This window comes from Lithobates pipiens, unplaced genomic scaffold (assembly GCF_037356315.1).
Source record: "Lithobates pipiens isolate NorthernLeopardFrog02 unplaced genomic scaffold, aLitPip1_a1.2 Scaffold_8, whole genome shotgun sequence".
In the NCBI taxonomy this organism is placed as follows: domain Eukaryota; kingdom Metazoa; phylum Chordata; class Amphibia; order Anura; family Ranidae; genus Lithobates; species Lithobates pipiens.
Genome location: NW_027507903.1, coordinates 59,255,621 through 59,275,293, shown reverse-complemented (window position 1 = coordinate 59,275,293; position 19,673 = coordinate 59,255,621). Strand labels below are relative to the sequence as shown.

General features: G+C 42.2%; 1 protein-coding gene across 5 annotated transcripts in view; it reads left to right on the top strand.

Annotated features, from left to right (window-relative positions):
- Positions 1-19,673, top strand: part of USP8 (ubiquitin specific peptidase 8) — a 104,707-nt gene that overhangs the window by 30,501 nt on the left and 54,533 nt on the right. For 3 of the 5 annotated variants that reach the window (XM_077470847.1, XM_077470846.1, XM_077470848.1), the window contains exons 2-5: positions 3,208-3,384; positions 10,127-10,271; positions 18,002-18,087; positions 18,590-18,722. In XM_077470847.1, coding sequence (XP_077326973.1) covers positions 3,281-3,384; positions 10,127-10,271; positions 18,002-18,087; positions 18,590-18,722 — 468 coding nt within the window. In that variant the 5' untranslated portion in view covers positions 3,208-3,280. Of the gene's footprint in view, positions 1-3,207; positions 3,385-10,126; positions 10,272-18,001; positions 18,088-18,589; positions 18,723-19,673 lie in introns of those variants that run through there. The other 2 variants (XM_077470849.1, XM_077470850.1) reach the window with 2 other exon arrangements.

Genomic DNA, 19,673 nt, shown 5'->3' with positions numbered 1-19,673 from the left:
GCGTAGATTGTGACTGCCAGAGGGTGTAGGGTGATGGGTGTGTTGGGTACAGTTAAATAAGGGAGGCCCAGGGTTAGGGGAAATATCTCCAGCGGTTAGGAGAAGTAGAAAAGTAAGCGAGGTAATATGAGAGTAGGATTTGTATGAGGGGACATGCTTCAGTATTCTGGGGTGTTTGTTAACAAGTGGGCTTAGAGTTAGACAGGTGATGAGTGCAGTAGTAAGGAGGGGGGAGAAGTGATGGCGATATGTACAAATTGTGGGGTGGAGCAGGGGGGTGAAGAAAAGGGAGTTTGAGGAGAGAGGCAATTGTGAAAAGGAGGAGAAGTAAAGAGTGCATGTTTCAGAGAGGAAGGTGAGATAATTTGGAAATGAGGTCACCTGCAGTTTGCTTTGTGCAAATCGCTGAAGTGCAAGAGCAGAAGTGCCACTTATTTAAAGAACCCCACTTCTTTGTATGTGTTCCCCCATAAAGAAGAAGGCCTTGTGTTTATACTGTGTTGGGTGTGGGTTGAATCTGGCAATTAATCAATCAGGAGGTAATATTGGGCACACAGCTAGCAGAGCAAATCTTTTCACATCACATTCAAATTGAAAGAGGACCATAAGGCCAAAATTGTAAAGATAAGAGAAGCCATAATTTAGGTAAGACTTAGGCCCCTTTCACACTAACGTCCCGTTCAGGCCCGCCTGTCAGTTTTTCAGGCGGACCTGAACGGGTGCTCCATAGAGCTCTATGGAGCGTCGGATGTCAGCGGTGACATGTCCGCTGACATCCGACCCGCTCCGATCCGAAAAAGTGTGACGGAGGAAAAAGCTATTTTTCCATCCGTCTGCGGATCGGATCGGATGACGACGGGCACTGCGGTCCGTCGTCATCCGATCTCCCATAGGGGAGAGCGGCGCTGTGACAGGTCCGTCCCTGCACAGTGTGCGGAGACAGACCTGTCATCTCCCTGCTCAGCGGGGATCGGCGGAGTGATCCCCGCTGAGCAAACGGACATCCACGGGGCGGATCAGAACTGATCCGCCCCGTGTGAAAGGACCCTTAATAGCTAAATAAACATTGAAATAATGTGAGCATGCCTACAGATTGAGATCGAAACAGCAGTGACAAACAGATTTACCAAAGAAGCATGTGAGCAGTAAAAGTCAGTGTTCCGTTTGAAGTAGATGGGGGGTATAAACGCAGATTTACCTGTGAAGAGAGAACAAAATGTTCAGATGGATCTTGCAAGAGCAGAAGTGCCACTTATTTAACCACTTAAGGACCAGGCCTCTTTTTCAGACTTGGTGTTTACATGTTTAAAACAGTTTTTTTTTGCTAGAAAATTACTTAGAACCCCCAAACATTTTATATTGTTTTTTTTCTAACACCCTAGAGAATAAAATGGCGGTCATTGAAATACTTTTTTTCACACCATATTTGCACAGCGGTCTTACAAGCGCACTTTTTTTTGGAAAAAATTCACTTTTTTGAAAAAAAAAATAAGACAACAGTAAAATTAGCCCAAAATATCGTGAAAGATAATGGTATGCCGAGTAAATTGATACTCAACATGTCACGCTTCAAAATTGCGCCCGTGGAATGGTGTCAAACTTTTAGCCTTAAAAATCTCCATAAGCGATATTTAAAAAATTCTACAGGTTGCATTTTTTGCGTTACAGTGGAGGTCTAGGGCTAGAATTATTGCTCTCACTCTACTGATCGTGGCGATACCTCACATGTGTGGTTTGACCACCGTTTTCATATGCGGGTGCTACTCACGTATGCGCTCGCTTCTGTGCGCAAGCTCGTCGTGACGGGGTGTTTTTAAACTTTTTTTTTTTTTTTTTTTTCTTATTTATTTTAATTGATTTTATTTATTTTTACACTGTTTTTAAAAAAAATAAATAAATGGATCTCTTTTATTCCTATTACAAGGAATGTAAACATCCCTTGTAATAGAAAAAAGCATGACAGGTCCTCTTAAATATGAGATCGGGGGTCAAAAAGTCCTCAGATCTCATATTTGGGCTAAAATGTAAAAAAAAAAAAAGAAGAAAAAAATGACATTTAAAAAAAATATACCTTTAAGAGGTATGGGCGGAAGTGAAGTTTTGACGTCGCTTCCGCCCTCCTATGGTATAGAGACGAGTGGGGGCCATCTTAGCCTCCCTTGTCTCTATGCCCAGCTAGGAAGAGGACCCAATCGCCCCCGCCGCTACCGACGGCTTCGGTAAGCGGCGGAAGGTGTGGGAGGGCGGCGGGAGGGGGGTGGCACCTCTCCCGCCGCCGATAGTGGTGATCTTGCGGGAAATCCGCCGCGGAGACCACCGTTATCGTACAGCCGACCGCCGCCTGAAGAGATGGATATCTCGGTTGTGGCAGCAGCTGCTGCCGTTACCGAGATATCCCTCTTCAAAAATAGGACGTACATCGGCGTGCGCCGGTCGGCAAGTGGGTTAAAGAACCCCACTTCCTTGGAAGAACCCCCTGTATTTGCAGCCCCCTCAATATATTATATGTGTGTGTGTGTGTGTGTGTATGTATATGTATATATATATATATATATATATATATATATATATATATATATATATATATATATATATATAATTACACACAGACACTCCAAATGATGGATATGATAGGAGGTAACGTTGCGATTGTTAGAGCGAGAGCAATAATTCTAGCACAGGACTGCCTTTTTGACTGTAAACCGGTAACCTGTAAAACATTTTTTAGTTTATTTTTATGTTTTTTGAAAAGCGTGTGCAATTTTAAAGCGTGTTCGGTATATTATTTAAATTACATAAAATATTGCAATGACCGCTTTTTTATTTTTTTTTGTCTCTAGGGTCTCTGCTAAAATATATAATATTTGGTGGTTCTAATGTAAATTTCTAGTAAAAAATGATTTTTACTTGTAAACAAATGGCAGAAAAAGGCCTGGTTTTAAAGTGGATAATGTATGTCGGGATCATTCCTATATCATACATTCATGTTTGGTCAGGGTTATGGGGAGTTTGTTTAGTGCACTTTAGCTCTGCTTAAATAATGTGTTGGATTCCTTGCCCAAGGCTGACCAGTTTTCTCTTACGAATTTATTTTTTGACTTGTATTACCCACACAGAGTTTTTTTTGTAATGAGTGACAAACATATGATTACGTCAGTATTTGTATCAGTTATTACCTTGAATCTTACTGTGTAACTTTATTGTTAGATATAAATGATGACTAGGATGATCAGACAATCCAGCCTTTGTTGATGTAAAGAACAGCAACTCCCAGTCCAAGATGCCTACCGTGTCAACACTTCCCAAAGAGCTCTATCTTTCCACTTCCTTGTCTGAACTGAATAAGAAAGCTGAAGTTAAAGCCGACTCGACTAGTACAAAGAGGTATATTCTTTTCTGTTCTATTTACTGTCCACACTTTGGGCGTAGCGGAAAGCCGAGCAGAAACGAGTTTCTGCAAAAATATGTGACACTCTTGCAGTGCCGCTATTGGTTAATAGCATCCCAAATGCGGGTAGCAGCCATGCGTTTTGCCAGGCATTTCCACGCAACAAAACGCGCAATGCAAAATACATGTGGCTCGTCCAGAATTTGATACATGAGCTTCTTCGGCACATTTTTGGAGCTGCGGAAAGCCCATTCAAATGATAGTGCTCCAAAAACACTCCAGAAAAAGACACAAAAATGCAACACCATAGGTGTCGCTCAAGTGTGAATAAGAATGCTAAATTTCCATTAAAGCTAATATAAATTAAAACAAAAAAATAAATTATATATTTATTAAAATGTGATGGACTATCTTGGTACTGATAACAAACAATATAGATAATATAAAAAAAAGTTTCTTTATTGCATATATAAAAAAGACATACATTGTATACATAAAAACAGCAATTCTACAAAATAATTAATATTTCAAGGAACAAATACTTGGGGTTCCCCCAAACAGTATCTGTTAATGAAGTAATTCTCGGAAGTGACTTTTCCTCTACTAGTTTTGTGGTGTTGTTACTGCTGCTTCAGGAGGAATTATCTATAAAATAGATATAGTTGAGTAAAGCACAAGTCAAAAGCATTACATGCAAAGGTAATAAACAATTGTAATTCAGCAAGTGATATGAAAGGATAATGATCAGGTTGCTCACCAGGCTGGACAGTGACTATATGTGAGGCCATGGACCCGAACTGGAAATCCATTTAATATATACTTTAAAGGGTAAGTTCACCTTTTCACAAACCGTTTCCTGGCCATCCTGCACATAGCAGCCATGGATGTCCCGTGCTGCCGCTGTAACAGTTTGCACACTGCGATACACACAACAGAGTGAATATCCATTTTAATACGCTTGTTGATCAGTTTGACCATGCTGATCAATAAGAAGTGCTTATTTTCTTTTGAGATACCTTACCGGAAGAAGAAACCAGAGATGGGCTTCTTATTGGTAAGCATGGTCACGTGGCTGCACTGACCAATGAGCACTTGCATTCATGAACATTATGTATACTCACTCCAGGGCTGTGTATTGGGTGTACGGGCCTCTGCTTCAGCATCACGGCTGCAGTGTGCATCGGGGTCCGGAGGGGTGCCCTGGATATTTGGATTACCTTCACCTTTTTTTTTTTTTTTTCCTGTGCCTTGAAAAATGATTCGTACCCCTTGAAATTTTCCACATTTTGTCATGTTACAACCAAAAACGTAAATGTATTTTATTGGGATTTTATGTGATAAACCAACACAAAATAGCACATAATAGCACAAAAGTGAAAGGAAATGATAAATGGTTTTCCAAATTTTTTACAAATACGTGAAAAGTGTGGCGTACATTTGTATTGCCCCCCCGTGAGTCAATACTTTGTAGAACTACCTTTCACTGCAATTACCCAAAAAGACTTGCAGCTGTATTTCTCTACCAGATTTTCACATCCTAGACTTGGAGATTAAAATGTTTGCCTATTCTTTGCAAAATATCTCAAGCTCTGTCAGATTGGATGGAGAGCATCTTTGAACAGCAATTTTAAAGTCAGATTGTCAATTGGAGTTAGGTCTGGACTTTGACTGGGCCATTCCAACACATGGATATGCTTTGATCTTAACCAGTGGTTCTCAACTACTGTCCTCGGGACCCACTAACTGGACAGATTTTAAGTATTACCTTGGGGAGATGCAGACTGCAATCACTGAGCAGCAAATGATATCACCTGTAATGTATTTTCGTTATCTTGCAAACCTGGCCTGGTAGTGGGTCCTGAGGACAGGAGTTGAAAACCACTGATCTAAACTATTCCATTGTAGCCCTGGCTGTATATTTAGGGTCATTGTCCTGCTGGAAGGTGAACCTCCGTCCCAGTCTCAAGTCTTGCCGACTTTAACAGGTTTTCTTCTAAGATTGCCCTGGCTCCATCTATCTTCGCATCAACTCTGACCAGCTTCCCCGTTCCAACTGAAGAAAAGCATCCCCACATGTGCCACCACCATGTTTCACGGTGGGGATGATGTGTTTAGGGTGACGTGCAGTGTTGGTTTTCCACCACACACAGCGTTTTGCTTTTAGGCCAAGAAGTTCCGTTTTGGTCTTGTCTGATCAGAGCACCTTCTTCCACATTTTTGCTGTTTCCCCCACATGGCTTTCAACTATGGCTTTCTTCTCGCCACTCTTCCATAAAGGCCAGATTTGTGGATTGCACAATTAATAGTTGTCCTGTGAACAGATTCTCCCACCTGAGCTGTGGATCTCTGCAAAGGGGCGGAATACAACACTTTTCAGATATTTATTTTGTAAAAAATTTGGAAAACCATTTATCATTTTCCTTCCACTTTAAAATTATGTGTCACTTTTTGTTGGTCTAGCACATAAAATCCCAGTACAATACATTTACGTTTTTGTTTGTAACATGACAAAATGTGGAAAATTTCAAGGGGTATGAATACTTTTTTCAAGGTTTTTTTTAAGAGTTCACCAAGATCTGTCATCATAAACCAAGATCTGTGGTCATAAACCTCACATACAGGTGATACTCGAAAAATTAGAATGTCGCACAAAAGTTTATTTCACTAATGCAACTTAAAAGGTGAAACTAACATGTGAGATAGACTCATTACATGCAAAGCAAGATGGTTCAAGCCGTAATTTGTCATAATTGTGATGATTATGACTTATAGCGCATGAAAACCCCAAATCCACAATCTCAAAAAATTACAATATTACATGCAATTAATAAAACAAGGATTGTACATAGAAAAATATCGGACCTCTGAAAAGTATAAGCATGCATATGTACTCGGTTTAGGCCCCTTTTGCAGTAATTACTGCCTCCATGGAAGCTATCAGCCTGTGGCACTGCTGAGGTGTTATGGAAGACCAGGATGCTTCAATAGCGGCCTTCAGCTCTTCTGCATTGTTCGGTCTCGTGTCTCTCATCTTTCTCTTGGCAATGCTCCATAGATTCTCTATGGGGTTCAGGTCAGGCGCGTTTGCTGGCCAATCAAGCACAGTAATCCCATGGTTATTGAACCAGGTTTTGGTGCTTTTGGCAGTGTGGGCAGGTGCCAAGTGGAAAATGAAGTCAGCATCCACATAGAGCTCGTCTAAGGAAGGAAGCACAAAGTGCTCCAAAATCTCCTGGTAGATGGCTGCGTTGACCATGGACTTAATGAAGCACAGTGGACCAACACCAGAAGATGACATAACTCCCTAAATCAACACAGACTGTGGAAATTTCACACTGGACTTGAACCATCTTGCAGTGTGTGCCTCTCTATTCTTCCTCCATACTCTGGGTCCTTGGTTTCCAAATGAGATGCAAAATTTGCTCTTGTCAGAAAAGAGGACTTTGGACCACTGAGCAACAGACCAGGTCTGTTTTTCTTTAGCCCAGGTAAGACGATTCTGACATGGTTTGTTGTTCAGTAGTGGCTTGACAAGAGGAATACGACATTTGAAGCCCATGTCCAGGATCCGTCTGTGTGTGGTGGCTCTTGACTCCAGCCTCAGTCCACTCCTTGTGAATGTCCCCAACACTTTTGAATGGCCTTTTCCTGACAATCCTCTTCATGCTGCGGTCATCCCTGCTGCTTTTGCACCTTTTTTCTTCCACGTAACTTTCTATTAATGTGCTTTGATACAGCACTTTGGGAACTTCCAACTTCTTTTGCAATTACTTTCTGAGGCTTTTTCTCCTTATGGAGGGTGCCAATGATGGTTTTCTGCACAACTGCCAGGCCAGCAGTCTTTCCAATGATTGTGATTCCTACTGAACAAGACTGAGAGACCATTTAAGGCTCAGGAACCGTTTGCAGGTGTTATGGCTTAATTGGCTGATTAGAGTGGGGCACTTTGAGCCTAGAATATTGCACCTTTTCACAATATTCCAATTTTCTGAGATTGTGGATTTGGGGTTTTCATGAGCTGTAAGCCATAATCATCACTAAAATGACAAATCACAGCTCGAACCATGTTGCGTTTGCATGTAATGTGTTTATCTCATCTCATATATTTCACCTTTTAAGTCGCATTAGTGAAATAAATGAACTTTTGCTCAATATTCAAAATTTTCAAGTATCACCTGTATAAAATGAGAACAAATCCTATATTGTGTACTTGTCTCAACTAAGAGCACTAAGTGTAATTTCTGTCTGCTGTCTCCTTCCTCTGCTATCAGCATGAATCGCTTCTGACAAGTTTTCCTGACACCAAGAGATACATGGTGACGGGAGGGAACTCAAGTGGATTGACAGCCTTAGCTCTGTTCCAATGTGCTGTGTAAAGGGGGTGTATCCCTTCCCTCCAATCAACTCTCAGAGCTCTCCTTACTGAGCTCTGCAGTGTAATTTCAGCTCTGCAGTAATTGTCTCCGCCCCCCCCCTTTTTTTTTTTTTTTTTTTTGATGGTAGAGACAAGCTTTATAAATTCTGGACTTTGAATGGATGCAGAGAAGAGAATACTGCAGATAAACTTACAGCTTTATATAGAAGAATTTTGTTACACAAAGATGAATCACCTGAGGCCAGTCACTTCACTGGGTATATGGAAAGCTTTACAATTACTTTAAAACATATGTAAGCCCCAAAATAAATAAAAAAATAAAGTAGAAGGTAAATCCAGCTAAATCTTGCTCCCCTTTAGCTCTGATCTCTGATTTTCTATGAGGTCACATGACTGCAAAGCTATGGTTCTTTGCCTTCTTCTGCAGATGTTGGATGGGAATTCTTTCCACCTAAAAACACTTGACAACCCTGGGAGCTGTGGATGCCGGTGGCTCCTTGAAATTCTGCACTGTTGTTGGACCCACCTCTGTACTGAGAGCACTGCAGATTTGCGGTCCTGCAGCCTTAAAGAAAAAATTCAGAAGACTTTTTTTTTTTTTTTCCAAAATTATATACAGAACAGATCCGTGCTAATTGGAGACATTCTTTTAACGGGTCAGTTATTGTGATGTCTTTCTTTCTCCTTTAATACAGTGCAGCCTAACAATCATTAGATGGTGTGTCTGTATTAGTTTTCCCTTTTTCAGTCTTTTTTTTTTTTTGCTAGATTTTCACCTGGTATTGCAGATAAAACACATTTGTCTCTGGGTGGTTACCCTCACTCCTCCACTGCATCTTTGGTGAGGTGGGTCATGGGTTCCACATAGGCAGAAAGTGACAAGGACATGACATTTCTGGCAAGATCAGGTATATTTTGTACTTGTTATAAAAAGGTTCTTAGCCTGGAAAATGAAAACTTGCAAAACCATCACATATGAGAACTAGTAAGCTGAAGTCTAATACATTTTTTGAGGTTTAGATATAATTCAACGGCTTGGCCCCATTGTTAATTTTCTTGTAATTAATACTAGTTTTGCCTTTCCATGAACCCGCATCAGAAGGTTTAGCAATCGTTGTTATCTAAATCACAGATTTCCTGTGGGTGGTTTATTTTGTGATGGCTGTTCTTGTGTTGCAATTCTGTTCTCTATAATTTAGTGGTGCTGAATGAGTGTTATGAAAGAGTCATTTTAGGTGCTTCAAGGTTAAAAAAATAAAAATAAAAAATAAAAGTAGTTAAATTTGGTTTACCAGACTTGATAACCTGAACAGTAGGGCTGCAACTAATGATTATTTTCCTAATCGATTAGTTGGCCAATTATTGTTTCGATTTAATCGGTTAACCACTTGCTGACCGCCTCACGCCAATATACGTCGGCAGAAGGGCTCGTACAGGCAATCTAACGTACCTGTACATTGCCCTTAAGAGGTGGCCAGCCAATGGCAAGCTCCGTGAGCCGAGTCATGGGTCCCGCGGACTCGATCGCCGCAGGGATACCCACAGTTGCCTCATGGGGAGGAAGAATGGGGAGATGCTAATGTAAACAAGCATCTCCTCATTCTGCCTAGTGACACTGTCGCTGATCACTGCTCCCTGTGATCGGACCAGAGATCAGTGGTGTGTCACATGTAGCCATGCCCCCCACAGTTAGAAACACTCCCCAGGGCACACTTAACCCATACACTGCCCCCTAATGGTTAACCCCTTCACTGCCAGTGTCATTTACACAGGAATCTGCATTTGTATAGCACTGATTGCTGTATAAATGACAATGGTCCCAAAAATGCGTCCAATGTGTCTGCCATAATGTTGCAGTCATGATAAAAATTGCTGATCCCACCATTACTAGTAAAAAAAATAAAAAGAAATATAAAATAAAATGAATAATGCCATAAAACTATCCCCTATTTTGTAAACGCTAGAACTTTTGTGCATACCAATCAATACTCGCTTATTGTGATTTTTTTTTTTTTTTTTTTTAATTTTTTTTTTTTTACCAAAAATATGTAGAATACGTATCGGCCTAAACTGAGGAAAAAAAATGTTTTTTTTATATATTTTTGGGGGATATTTATTATAGCAAAATGTAAAAAAAAAATGCGTTTTTAATTTTTTTTATAAAATTGTCACTTTTTTTATTGTTTATAACACCAAGAATAAAAACCGCAAAGGTGATCAAATACCACCAAAAGAAAGCGCTCTCTCTTCTATATAATTGGTGTGTGTATTTATTTATATTTGTTCCTATAGTAAGTGTTTGTGTGTGTATGTGTGTAATATATATTTTTATATATGTATTTATAAATTATTTATATTTTTAGCTATGTCAACAGTGCTTCCAAATTAATTCAGAAAGCAGAAGAGTGTCGGCTTGATGGAGATGAGGAAAAAGCTTATGTTCTCTACATGAAATTTTTATTTGTATTTGAACTAATTAAAAAGAGGTCAGATTTCAAGCAAAACCAGGTATGATGCTCATTTTTAGATTTTTCATTTTTTTTATACAAGTTATTAAAGTTAATTTTGTATTTCTAACATTAATCTGTGGCTTTAGGGTTTAGGCATTCTCATATTTATTTCTGTTTTGTATTGGTATGACACAAAAAATGCCAAGAATAGACTGGACAAAATTGTAAGGAATCATTGCAATCTCAAGCTTACAAGTCCATCACCAGAGATGTTCCTGTGTCCACTGTGCGCAACAGTGTCAAGAAGTTTCCAGCCCATGGCACTGTAGCTAATCTCCCTGGATGTGGACAAAAGAGAAAAATTGATCAGAGATTGCAACAAACAATTGTTGGAATGATGGATAAAGAACCTTGATCAACTTCCAGACAAATTCAAGCTGACCTTCAGACATTGAGTACTACTGTGTCAGCTCGCACTGTATGTCACTATCTGAATGAAAAGGGATGCTATCGTAGGAGACCCAGGAGGACCCAATTGCTGCCACAAACATAAAAAAAACAAATTGGCATTAGCCAAAACTTATCTGAGGAAGCAAAAATAATTTTGGGAGAATGTGCTGTGGACAGACAAAATTGCAGCTTTTTGGTAAAGCCCATCATTCTACTGTTTTTCAGGAAAAAAAATAAATAGGCCTTTTAAAGATAAGAGCACAGTCCCTACATTTGCACATGGTGGAGGGTCACTGATGTTTTGAGGTTACTTTGCTGTTTCAGACACTGGATGTCTTGACCGTGTGTGTGGCATTATGAAATATGAAGATTACTAAAGAATATTGGGAGTGCAATGTAGTGCCCAGTGTCAGAAAGTTGGGTCTCCATCAGAGGTCATGGGACTTTCAGCTGGACAATGACCCAAAGCACACGTCAAAAAGCCCCCAGAATTGGTTTAGGACAAAAACACTGGTGAGTACTGAACTGGCCAGAAAATGGGAACAGCAGTTGGGAAAAGGAACCCTTCAAATCTGAGAGACCTGGAGCAGTTGGTGAAAGAGTGCTCCAAAGTTCCAGTAGAGAGGTGTAAGAAATGCATTGATGGTTACAGGAAGTGATTGATTAGTTTTTCTTTTCTTATATCAGGGGACACAGAGCCATAGTAGTTTCTATGTGGGTTATATGGGCCACTGATTGGTGATGGTCACTGGCACGCCCCTAAGGCAAGAAGTGTACTCCCTATATAACCCTTCCCACTACTGGGAGTCCTCCATTTTTTTTCGCCAGTGTCTAAGGAGTTGGTCACGAGTATAGATGTGCTTTGCTGAGCTCCACTGGAAGCTTCCCTGCTGGGGCTAGTCATGCTGACCGGATCCGTTCTGATGTCCCTTTATGGGCTCAATGGATGGCACCTGGGCCTCGTGTCTGAAGAAACAAAGTTTTGCTTGTGAACGCTTCTCTTTTTAGAGAGCTGGACCCTGGGATCCAGTACTTTTTGGTAGTAAGGCCATAAAGTTTTTACTGGCAGGGTGCTGTCGCAGGTCCAGGATTGTGGGTAACCTGAGGTTCCCCTGTTCCTGAAGGTTTCCTAAAAGGTCTCGGAGCCCACCGTGAAGGGTGAAGACTGGATCTTATCTCAGATAAACCCTGCTGTGAGGAAAACGTAAGGGAGGTTTTCTCAGGAATTTCTCCTTCTATGTATAATGTTGTCATGCCTATGTATCACCACTGGGGGCTGTATTGAGCACTCACCGCTTGATGCTAGAAACGGCACAGAAGCCTTAATTTCTCCTCTTCTACGGCTACAACAGATCCTCCAGTAAGAAGGGGGGTCTGGTCCTCCTCCTGTGCCCCCAATATTGTTGTAAAATTCTGCCTGATGAGCAGGCCCAGCAATGGGCTTTGATATCAGACGCGCTGTGTTTCTATCATTCAAGCCTCAAAGCTTGTGCTTGGACTAGTGCATTCTCACAGAGTTCTATGGCTGAAAAGTTGGTCAGCCGAAGCACCGTGCAAAAAGCTCTTAGCCAGTTTCCCTTTTCATGGGGGAACGGTTATTTGGAGACAACTTGGATAAATGCCTCCAAAAGATCTCTAATGGGAAAAGCTCTTTTACCAGTAAAGAAGAGGTTCAATCATTTCTCCTTTTAAGCGTGCTTCCTCAACCGTGCTTCCTCAACCGTGCTTCCTCACCGTCGGGTTCAAGGGGAAGACCCCAAGGGCAGCACCAGGGTCAGAAAAAATTTGGGGCAGAAAGCCCACAAAACAGAATGCTAAAGCCTCCTTATGAAGGGCCGCCCTCACTCACTCGGGTGGGGGGAAGGCTCCTGCAATTCTCAAGGATCTGGCAGGAACAATGTCAAGACAGATGGGTGGCTTCCACTGTTTCTCTAGGTTACAAACTAGAGTTCCGAGATTTTCCATCTCCTCGTTTTCTAAGGTCAAATTTTCCCAAGGACCCAGAGAAAAAGAAGGCTCTCCTTCTAGCACTGGATCATCTATTATCCCAGTCGGTGATATCAGAGGCCCCCTTAGTGGAACAGGGCACAGGTTTTTATTCAAACCTTTTCATGGTTCCAAAACCAAACGGTGAAGTAGGACATATTCTAGATCTCAAAGATCTGAATCGGCACTTGAACATCCGATCCTTTCGCATGGAGTCAATCTGATCGGTTGTTGCCACCCTGCAAGGAGGGGAATTTTTGGCTTCTATCGATATCAAAGATGCATATCTCCATGTGCCAATATTTTCCGCTCGCCAGAAATGTCTGCGCTTCCAAATAGAAAATCATCCTGCCATTCGGTGTAGCCACAGCACCACGGGTGTTCTCAAAAATTCTGGCACCTCCTTTAGCCAGATTAAGGGCTCAAGGCATAATGGTCCTAGCCGATTTTAGACGATCTGCTTTTAATAGATCATTCAGTTTCACGTCTAAACCAGAGTCTGGACACATCTGTAAACTACCTGGAATCTCTAGGTTGGATTCTCAACGTAGAAAACCCCCCCTTAAAACATCAAGGAGATTGCAGTACTTGGGTCTGGTCTTAGATACCATACAGAAAAAGGTATTCCTACCCCAGACAAGAATCTGTTCCATTATAGAACTAATTCAACTCATCAAAGCAAAGAAAAATCCTTCCATTCGGTTGTGTATGAGATTGTTGGGGAAAATGGTGGCCTCCTTCGAGGCCGTCCCTTACGCGCAGTTTCATTCAAGATTGCTACAAAACACAATCCTGGCAGCCTGGAACAAAAAAGTTCAGGCCTTGGATTTTCCAATACGCTTAGCTCCCAACGTACGTCAGAGCCTAAATTGGTGGTTGGCATCCAGCAACCTCCAAAAGGGAAAATCGTATCCTGGAAAGTGGTAACAGATGCCAGCCTTCTAGGCTGGGGGGCGGTCCTGGAAGAAGATTCCGTCCAGGGTATATGGTCCACGTTGGAGAGGACCTTTCCTATCAACATTTTAGAGATTCTGGCAATTCATCTGGCTCTAAAGTCTTGGACGGTCAGACTAAAGGATTGTCCTATCAGGATTCAGTCCGACAATGCCACGGGTGTGGCTTACATCAATCACCAGGGGGGCACGAGAAGTCGTGCAGCCCAAAAAGAAGTGAATCCTGTTCTAGCTTGGGCAGAACACAACATTCCTTGCCTATCGGCAATATTAATTCCAGGAATACAGAATTGGCAGGCGGACTACTTGAGGCGCCAACAATTATTTCCGGGGGAATGGTTTCTTCACCCGACCTCTTCCTAGTGATATGTCAGGCTTACCTGTAAAATCCTTTTCTTTGATGTACATCAGGTGACACAGAGGTCCCTCCCTTCTTGGTGTACGCTTGTATTGCTTGGCTACAAAACCTGAGGACTCCCAGTAGTGGGAGGGGTTGTATACGCAGTACACGTCTTGCCTTAGGGGCGTGCCAGTGTCCATCACCTATCAGTGGCCCATATAACCCACATAGTAACTACTATGGCTCTGTGTCCCTTGATGTACATCAAAAAAAGGATTTTACAGGTAAGCTGTTTTAAAAATCCTGTTTTTTTTTTTTTTTTTTCCCCCAAGAGGTATGCTGCCAAATATTTAAATTTGAGGCTGCCAATAATTGTCCAGTACATTTTTGGAGTTTTGTGTGCAATGTGTCAGATTTGGCTTTTTGTTTAGCCACTTTTGTTTGTCTTCCCAATACAAACAGAAGAGAATAAACATAAGCATGCCTAAACATTTGTAATTGCAACAATTTTGTGGGCGAAGTAGTGCATTATCTGACAGAAATGTAGGGGTGCCAAAATGTTTGACCATGATTGTATAAGTAACATTGCAGTAAATAAAATATGCAGAAAATATGTTTTTCTTTTTCATACATCATGGGACTCCGAGTCAGGCTAATATTCCTTATCTGCCGGGTTATGCTTCATCATTAGGTGAGTGGACACTGGTAGACCAAAGGTCTTCAGACAGGAAGTGATCCCCTATATAACCCCTCCCATACAGGAAGTACTTTCGTTTTTTCCAGTGTCTGCAAGGTGGATGACATGGTTTGTTTGAGCTCTCTAGTCCCACAAACGCTTTCAAAAATAAACCAAGGGATTGACCAATCGGGTCCATTTGACACAGGCTTTTATGCTTGGATAAATGGTACCCGAGCCTTGCAAAGAAGACTCAAGATCCTGCAAGGTTTTGCCTGTAACGTGGCCTCCGGGCGCTGGACCCTACAAAGTGGAAATCCTGGACACTACAGTGCTAAGGCATTTCCTGCAGGGTGCTGTACAGGTCCAAGGGAGTGGACCCTAATCATGAAAGGGTACCCAGTCCTTGAAGGTCCAAGTGACAGGAACCCGCCGTGAAAGGGTAAGTTCTGGGCTAGCTGTGGTTGTTTGCAAAGTGTACCTTTTTTGCTTGTCTGCCTGTTTTTTACCTGTATGATGGCACACGACGGTGTGCCATTTCTCCTTGGTTCGCAATGGCGCACGTGCGTTTTCAAGGGCGCTGCTGGGCTCAGCAGTTTGTGTGCTTGGTGGCCATGGCGCAGGCGGCTTCGCAGCACATGCGCTGTAGCCTTTATCTGGGTGCACGAAGATTAGTGTTGTACGCGCATACAGTCACGCCCGCTCACCGGGTTCGCGCACATGTGTGTGCACACATGCATAGAACGTATCAACACACACCCAGCTTATTTAAGCTGTGTAGGCCAGGCATGCTGTGCTTCCAGAAGGCAGCTGTGGGACACAGTGCAGGCTTTGAACAGACCCTTCCAGTGGTTCATTTTTCCTTACCTGGGTCACATGAGTCACCAGGTGTTGCTTGGCAAGCTAAAGGTGCTTAGCAGTATTGTTGCACAGGGCCTTGGTGAGCCCTATTAAAGGATCTCCCTTCTGAGGTGTTTTAACTACACCCAAGTACTCTTTGTTTACGACATTGAATATCTTCCAAAAAGAGTGGGACTAACACCATAGGGAAGGTCACACCCATGTCATCAGTAGTTCCTGATGAATCTAGTCGTATCCCTAGGGTTGTATCCCTTGAAAGACCGGAGGCTCCCGGGCAATCTGAGCCACTAAGCCTATCTGGTATTAGGCCTACAGTCAACGCTGCTGCTTCACCCTTTATCACTAAAGATGAACTGTCCTCAGCCCTAGCCATGTTGGAGTACAGGATTGCCAGCATGATTACCTCCATCCCGTAGGATGGCAAGAAGCCTCCCTCACCGGAATCTCCTAGTCTGATTGGGAACATTCTGGCAGAACTTTTATGTTTTACTGTTGATTCTTTTAAAGCATTCAATAAAGCAAGTTTCTCGTTTGGCTCTCTTGTCTGTACTTATGTGCAGACTTTTATGGCTTAAGAACTGGTCAACCGAGCTTCCTTGTTAAGTTATTGGCAGGTTTCCTGTTTCACAGGGAACGTTTATTTGGTGATCACTTGGACAAATATATCCAAAAGATTTCCGGAGGGAAGAGTTCTCTACTTCCTGTGAAGAAAAGCACCAAACGTCCCTTGTTTAAAAACCCAGGGACTGCTTCCTCAAATATCTCAGCATCAGGGCAGGTACCGCCACCAACAGAGCTCCAGGGGCAAGCCACAGGGCCAGAAAAGGCCCTGGGTCCAAAATTCTTCTAAACTCAGCACCAAGCCCTCCTTTTGAGGGGGCGCCCCCACTCCATTGGGAGGGGGGAATGCTGCTGTACTTTGCGGACATTTGGTAAACAACAACAATTCGGGACGAGTGGGTCACCTCGAGTTGCAGGGGGTTCCCCCTCCAGACATTTCTAAGATCCAGCGTTTCCTCTGCATCCCCCCCTCCAAAAAAACGTATTGTTTCAGGCACTACATCTAGTGCATCAAGGAGTGATTGTAGAGGTTCCTGTATTCAAAAGGGGCAAAGGGTTTTACTCAAACCTGTTTATGTTTTAACTAAGTCTTAAGGCGGGGGGTTGGTCAGACTTGCTGATCACGTGACCTCTGTGGCTGTCACAATGGTCACATGATCATGATAACTGGAGACCAAGAGCTGTTTGTGGGAGGCCTCAGTTGACAGACGCATGTGTGGGTATTAACCCCTTCCCACCGAGCGTACGCAGATCTGCGTACTCTGCTTCCGGGGGGTATACCGGGATGATGGCCGCACCTGCAGGCATCATCCCGGTAGCGTTTTTTACAGCGGGCGATTGGCTATCCAGCCATAACAACCGAAGCGGCTAAAAGCGGCTGTTATGCCGGAGGAGCGGGAGGGGACGTCCCCGCCTCCCGCCGCTGTTACCGATGCTCCCTCTCAATTGGGAGCACCGATTCAAGCTCCGATGCCTCCGGCTGCTGGGGAGAAACTGGAACGAAGCCGTAATCGTAAGCCTAATTGTAAGCCTAATTGTAAGCACGGAAGCAATGTCATGACGTCCCTTCCCATTTACTCGGCTGCCAATGGCGCCGGTTTAAAAAAAAATATATACAGTATTCAGAATCGCAGTTTTCGGCGATCTGAATACATTGAAGTGTAAAGGAGGGATCGGGGGTCTTTTAGACCCCCGATTCCCTCCATAAAGAGTACCTGTCACCACCTATTACTGTCACAAGGGATGTTTACATTTCTTGTGACAGCAATAAAAGTGATCAAATTTTTTTTTTGTTCGCGAAGCAAAGAAAACGCATACGGAAGTCGCGCCCGCATATGTAAACGGTGTTCAAATCACACATGTGAGGTATCGCCGCGATCATCAGAGCGAGAGCAATAATTCTAGCACTAGACCTCCTCTGTAACGCTAACCTGGTAACTGTCACACTGAGATTTTTAGGTACCGTACTTTGTCGTCAATCCACGAGTGCGTGCAATTATAAAGTGTGACATGTTTGGTATCTATTTACTCGGCGTATCATTTTATTTCACATTATGCAAAAAAAATTGGGCCAATTTTACTGTTTCGTTTTTTTTTTTTAATTCATGAAAGTGTCCCTTTTCCCAAAAAGTTGCGTTTAAAACACCGCTGCGCAAATACCGTGTGACATAAAATATTGTAACAATCGCCGTTTTATTCTCTAGAGTCTCTGCTAAAAAAAATATATATATGTTTGGGTGTTCCAAGTAATTTTCTAGCAAAAAATATGGATTTTAACTTGTAAACACCAAATGCCAAAAATAGGCTTAGTCATGAAAGGGTTAAGGCCCATCACTGCACTTGTTGCGTTGCAGGGTAAGCAAGAGTATATTGTGCTTAGAACTCGGATGGGTGTGTATGTACAGTATATACATTATTTTATATTCTTTATAAGAAATTGTTAATTTTGTGCTTGTTTTAAGGATTACTTCAAAGACTTGATTGGTCCTAATACAATAGTAAAGGCGATTGAAGAAGCTGAAAAACTTTCAAAAAGCCTTAAAAATAGGTCAGTACAAGTTTACATTTCTCTATTTTTTCCTTATTATGAAGAAAGGTAACGGAGAGGGTAGCCATTTCATTGATGAATTGATGGCAATACTGTCTTTTTATCATGAGTAATTATATTTTATAATGAATGGTAAAGGCTTTCTAATTTTGAAGTGTAGCTTTACCAGTGTCAGATGTGGGCTTGCCTCTCCTCTCTTTCCAGTACTTGCCTGAGGTGTCATTGATTACCCAGACAGTGGGCAGCTCTCACCCAATAGTGACCAGACTAAGACAGACCCCACTCATTTCTCTCTAGCTTGATCCATGGCATTGGAGTGTGACAGTTGTGTAGTGTAACCGTACTGCTATTGGGTGGGCAGGCAGTATCAGTGTCTTGCTGTATTTTTTTGTATTTTTTTTTTTTTTTTTTTCAACCAAGATGTTATCGTTTTTATTAAATAATAATAAAAGGATACAGTTAAACTAGTCTTTTTGTGTGCTTACTTTTGCTTTTCCATCAGGTATGAGGAAGCTGAAGTGCGAAAGAGACTTGAAGAACTAGACCGGGAAGAAGAGCAGAAGAGGAAGGATGCAAAGCTCTTACCAAAGGAAACTCCGGGGAATATTTCTCAGCATAGCGATAAAAGTTTATTGGTAAAGTTTCCCATGCATGTAATCAAAAAATAATAAATTAGAATCATTCTAACTATTCAAATAATGGGCTTCACGCCAAAGTCTTCATCTCCAGCCAAGATTTATTGCAATGAAAGCAGACTGCTCACTACTACCCAAAGCCAATAGCATGGCTTAATCATGGGGATGGGCACATATGTGCTACTTCATGCTGTCTCTCTTTTTTGGATGCTGTGCAGTCAGTATAGTCAGTCAAATAGAAAATGACCTTTCATTTCTAGACATCTGCTGTCTCTTACAAGTGTGACCATGGTCCCTTGAAGTTCTTTCTTAAAATAATTTCAATTCAACATGTAGTGATTATTGTTACAAGATTATGCATAATAAAGTAGAACCTGCAGTCTCCATATTAACATTTGGGGTGGCTTTTACTGTTGCATCTAGAGCAGGGGTCTCCAAACTTTCTAAACAAATGGCCAGTTTACTGTCCTTTTGGACCTAACGGGGGGCAGACTGTGGCCATTGGGTGTTGAAATTTTCCTGGCATCAGTGGGCGCAAACAATGATGCATCTTTGATGATATGGGGAGGAATAGCACCCCATCTGTGTCCAGTGGGAGGGATAGTGCCCCATCCCTGTACTTAGTGGGGGGAGTAGTGCCCCGTGCTGCTATCAGTGAGAGGATTAATGTCCCATCATTGGTATCAGTGTCCCATTATTGGTGATAGTAGGAGGAATAGTGTCCAATCATTGGTTTCGGTAGGAGGAATAGTGTCCAATCATTGGTTTCGGTAGGAGGAATAGTGTCCAATCATTGGTTTCGGTAGGAGGAATAGTGTCCAATCATTGGTTTCGGTAGGAGGAATAGTGTCCAATCATTGGTTTCGGTAGGAGGAATAGTGTCCAATCATTGGTTTCGGTAGGAGGAATAGTGTCCAATCATTGGTTTCGGTAGGAGGAATAGTGTCCAAT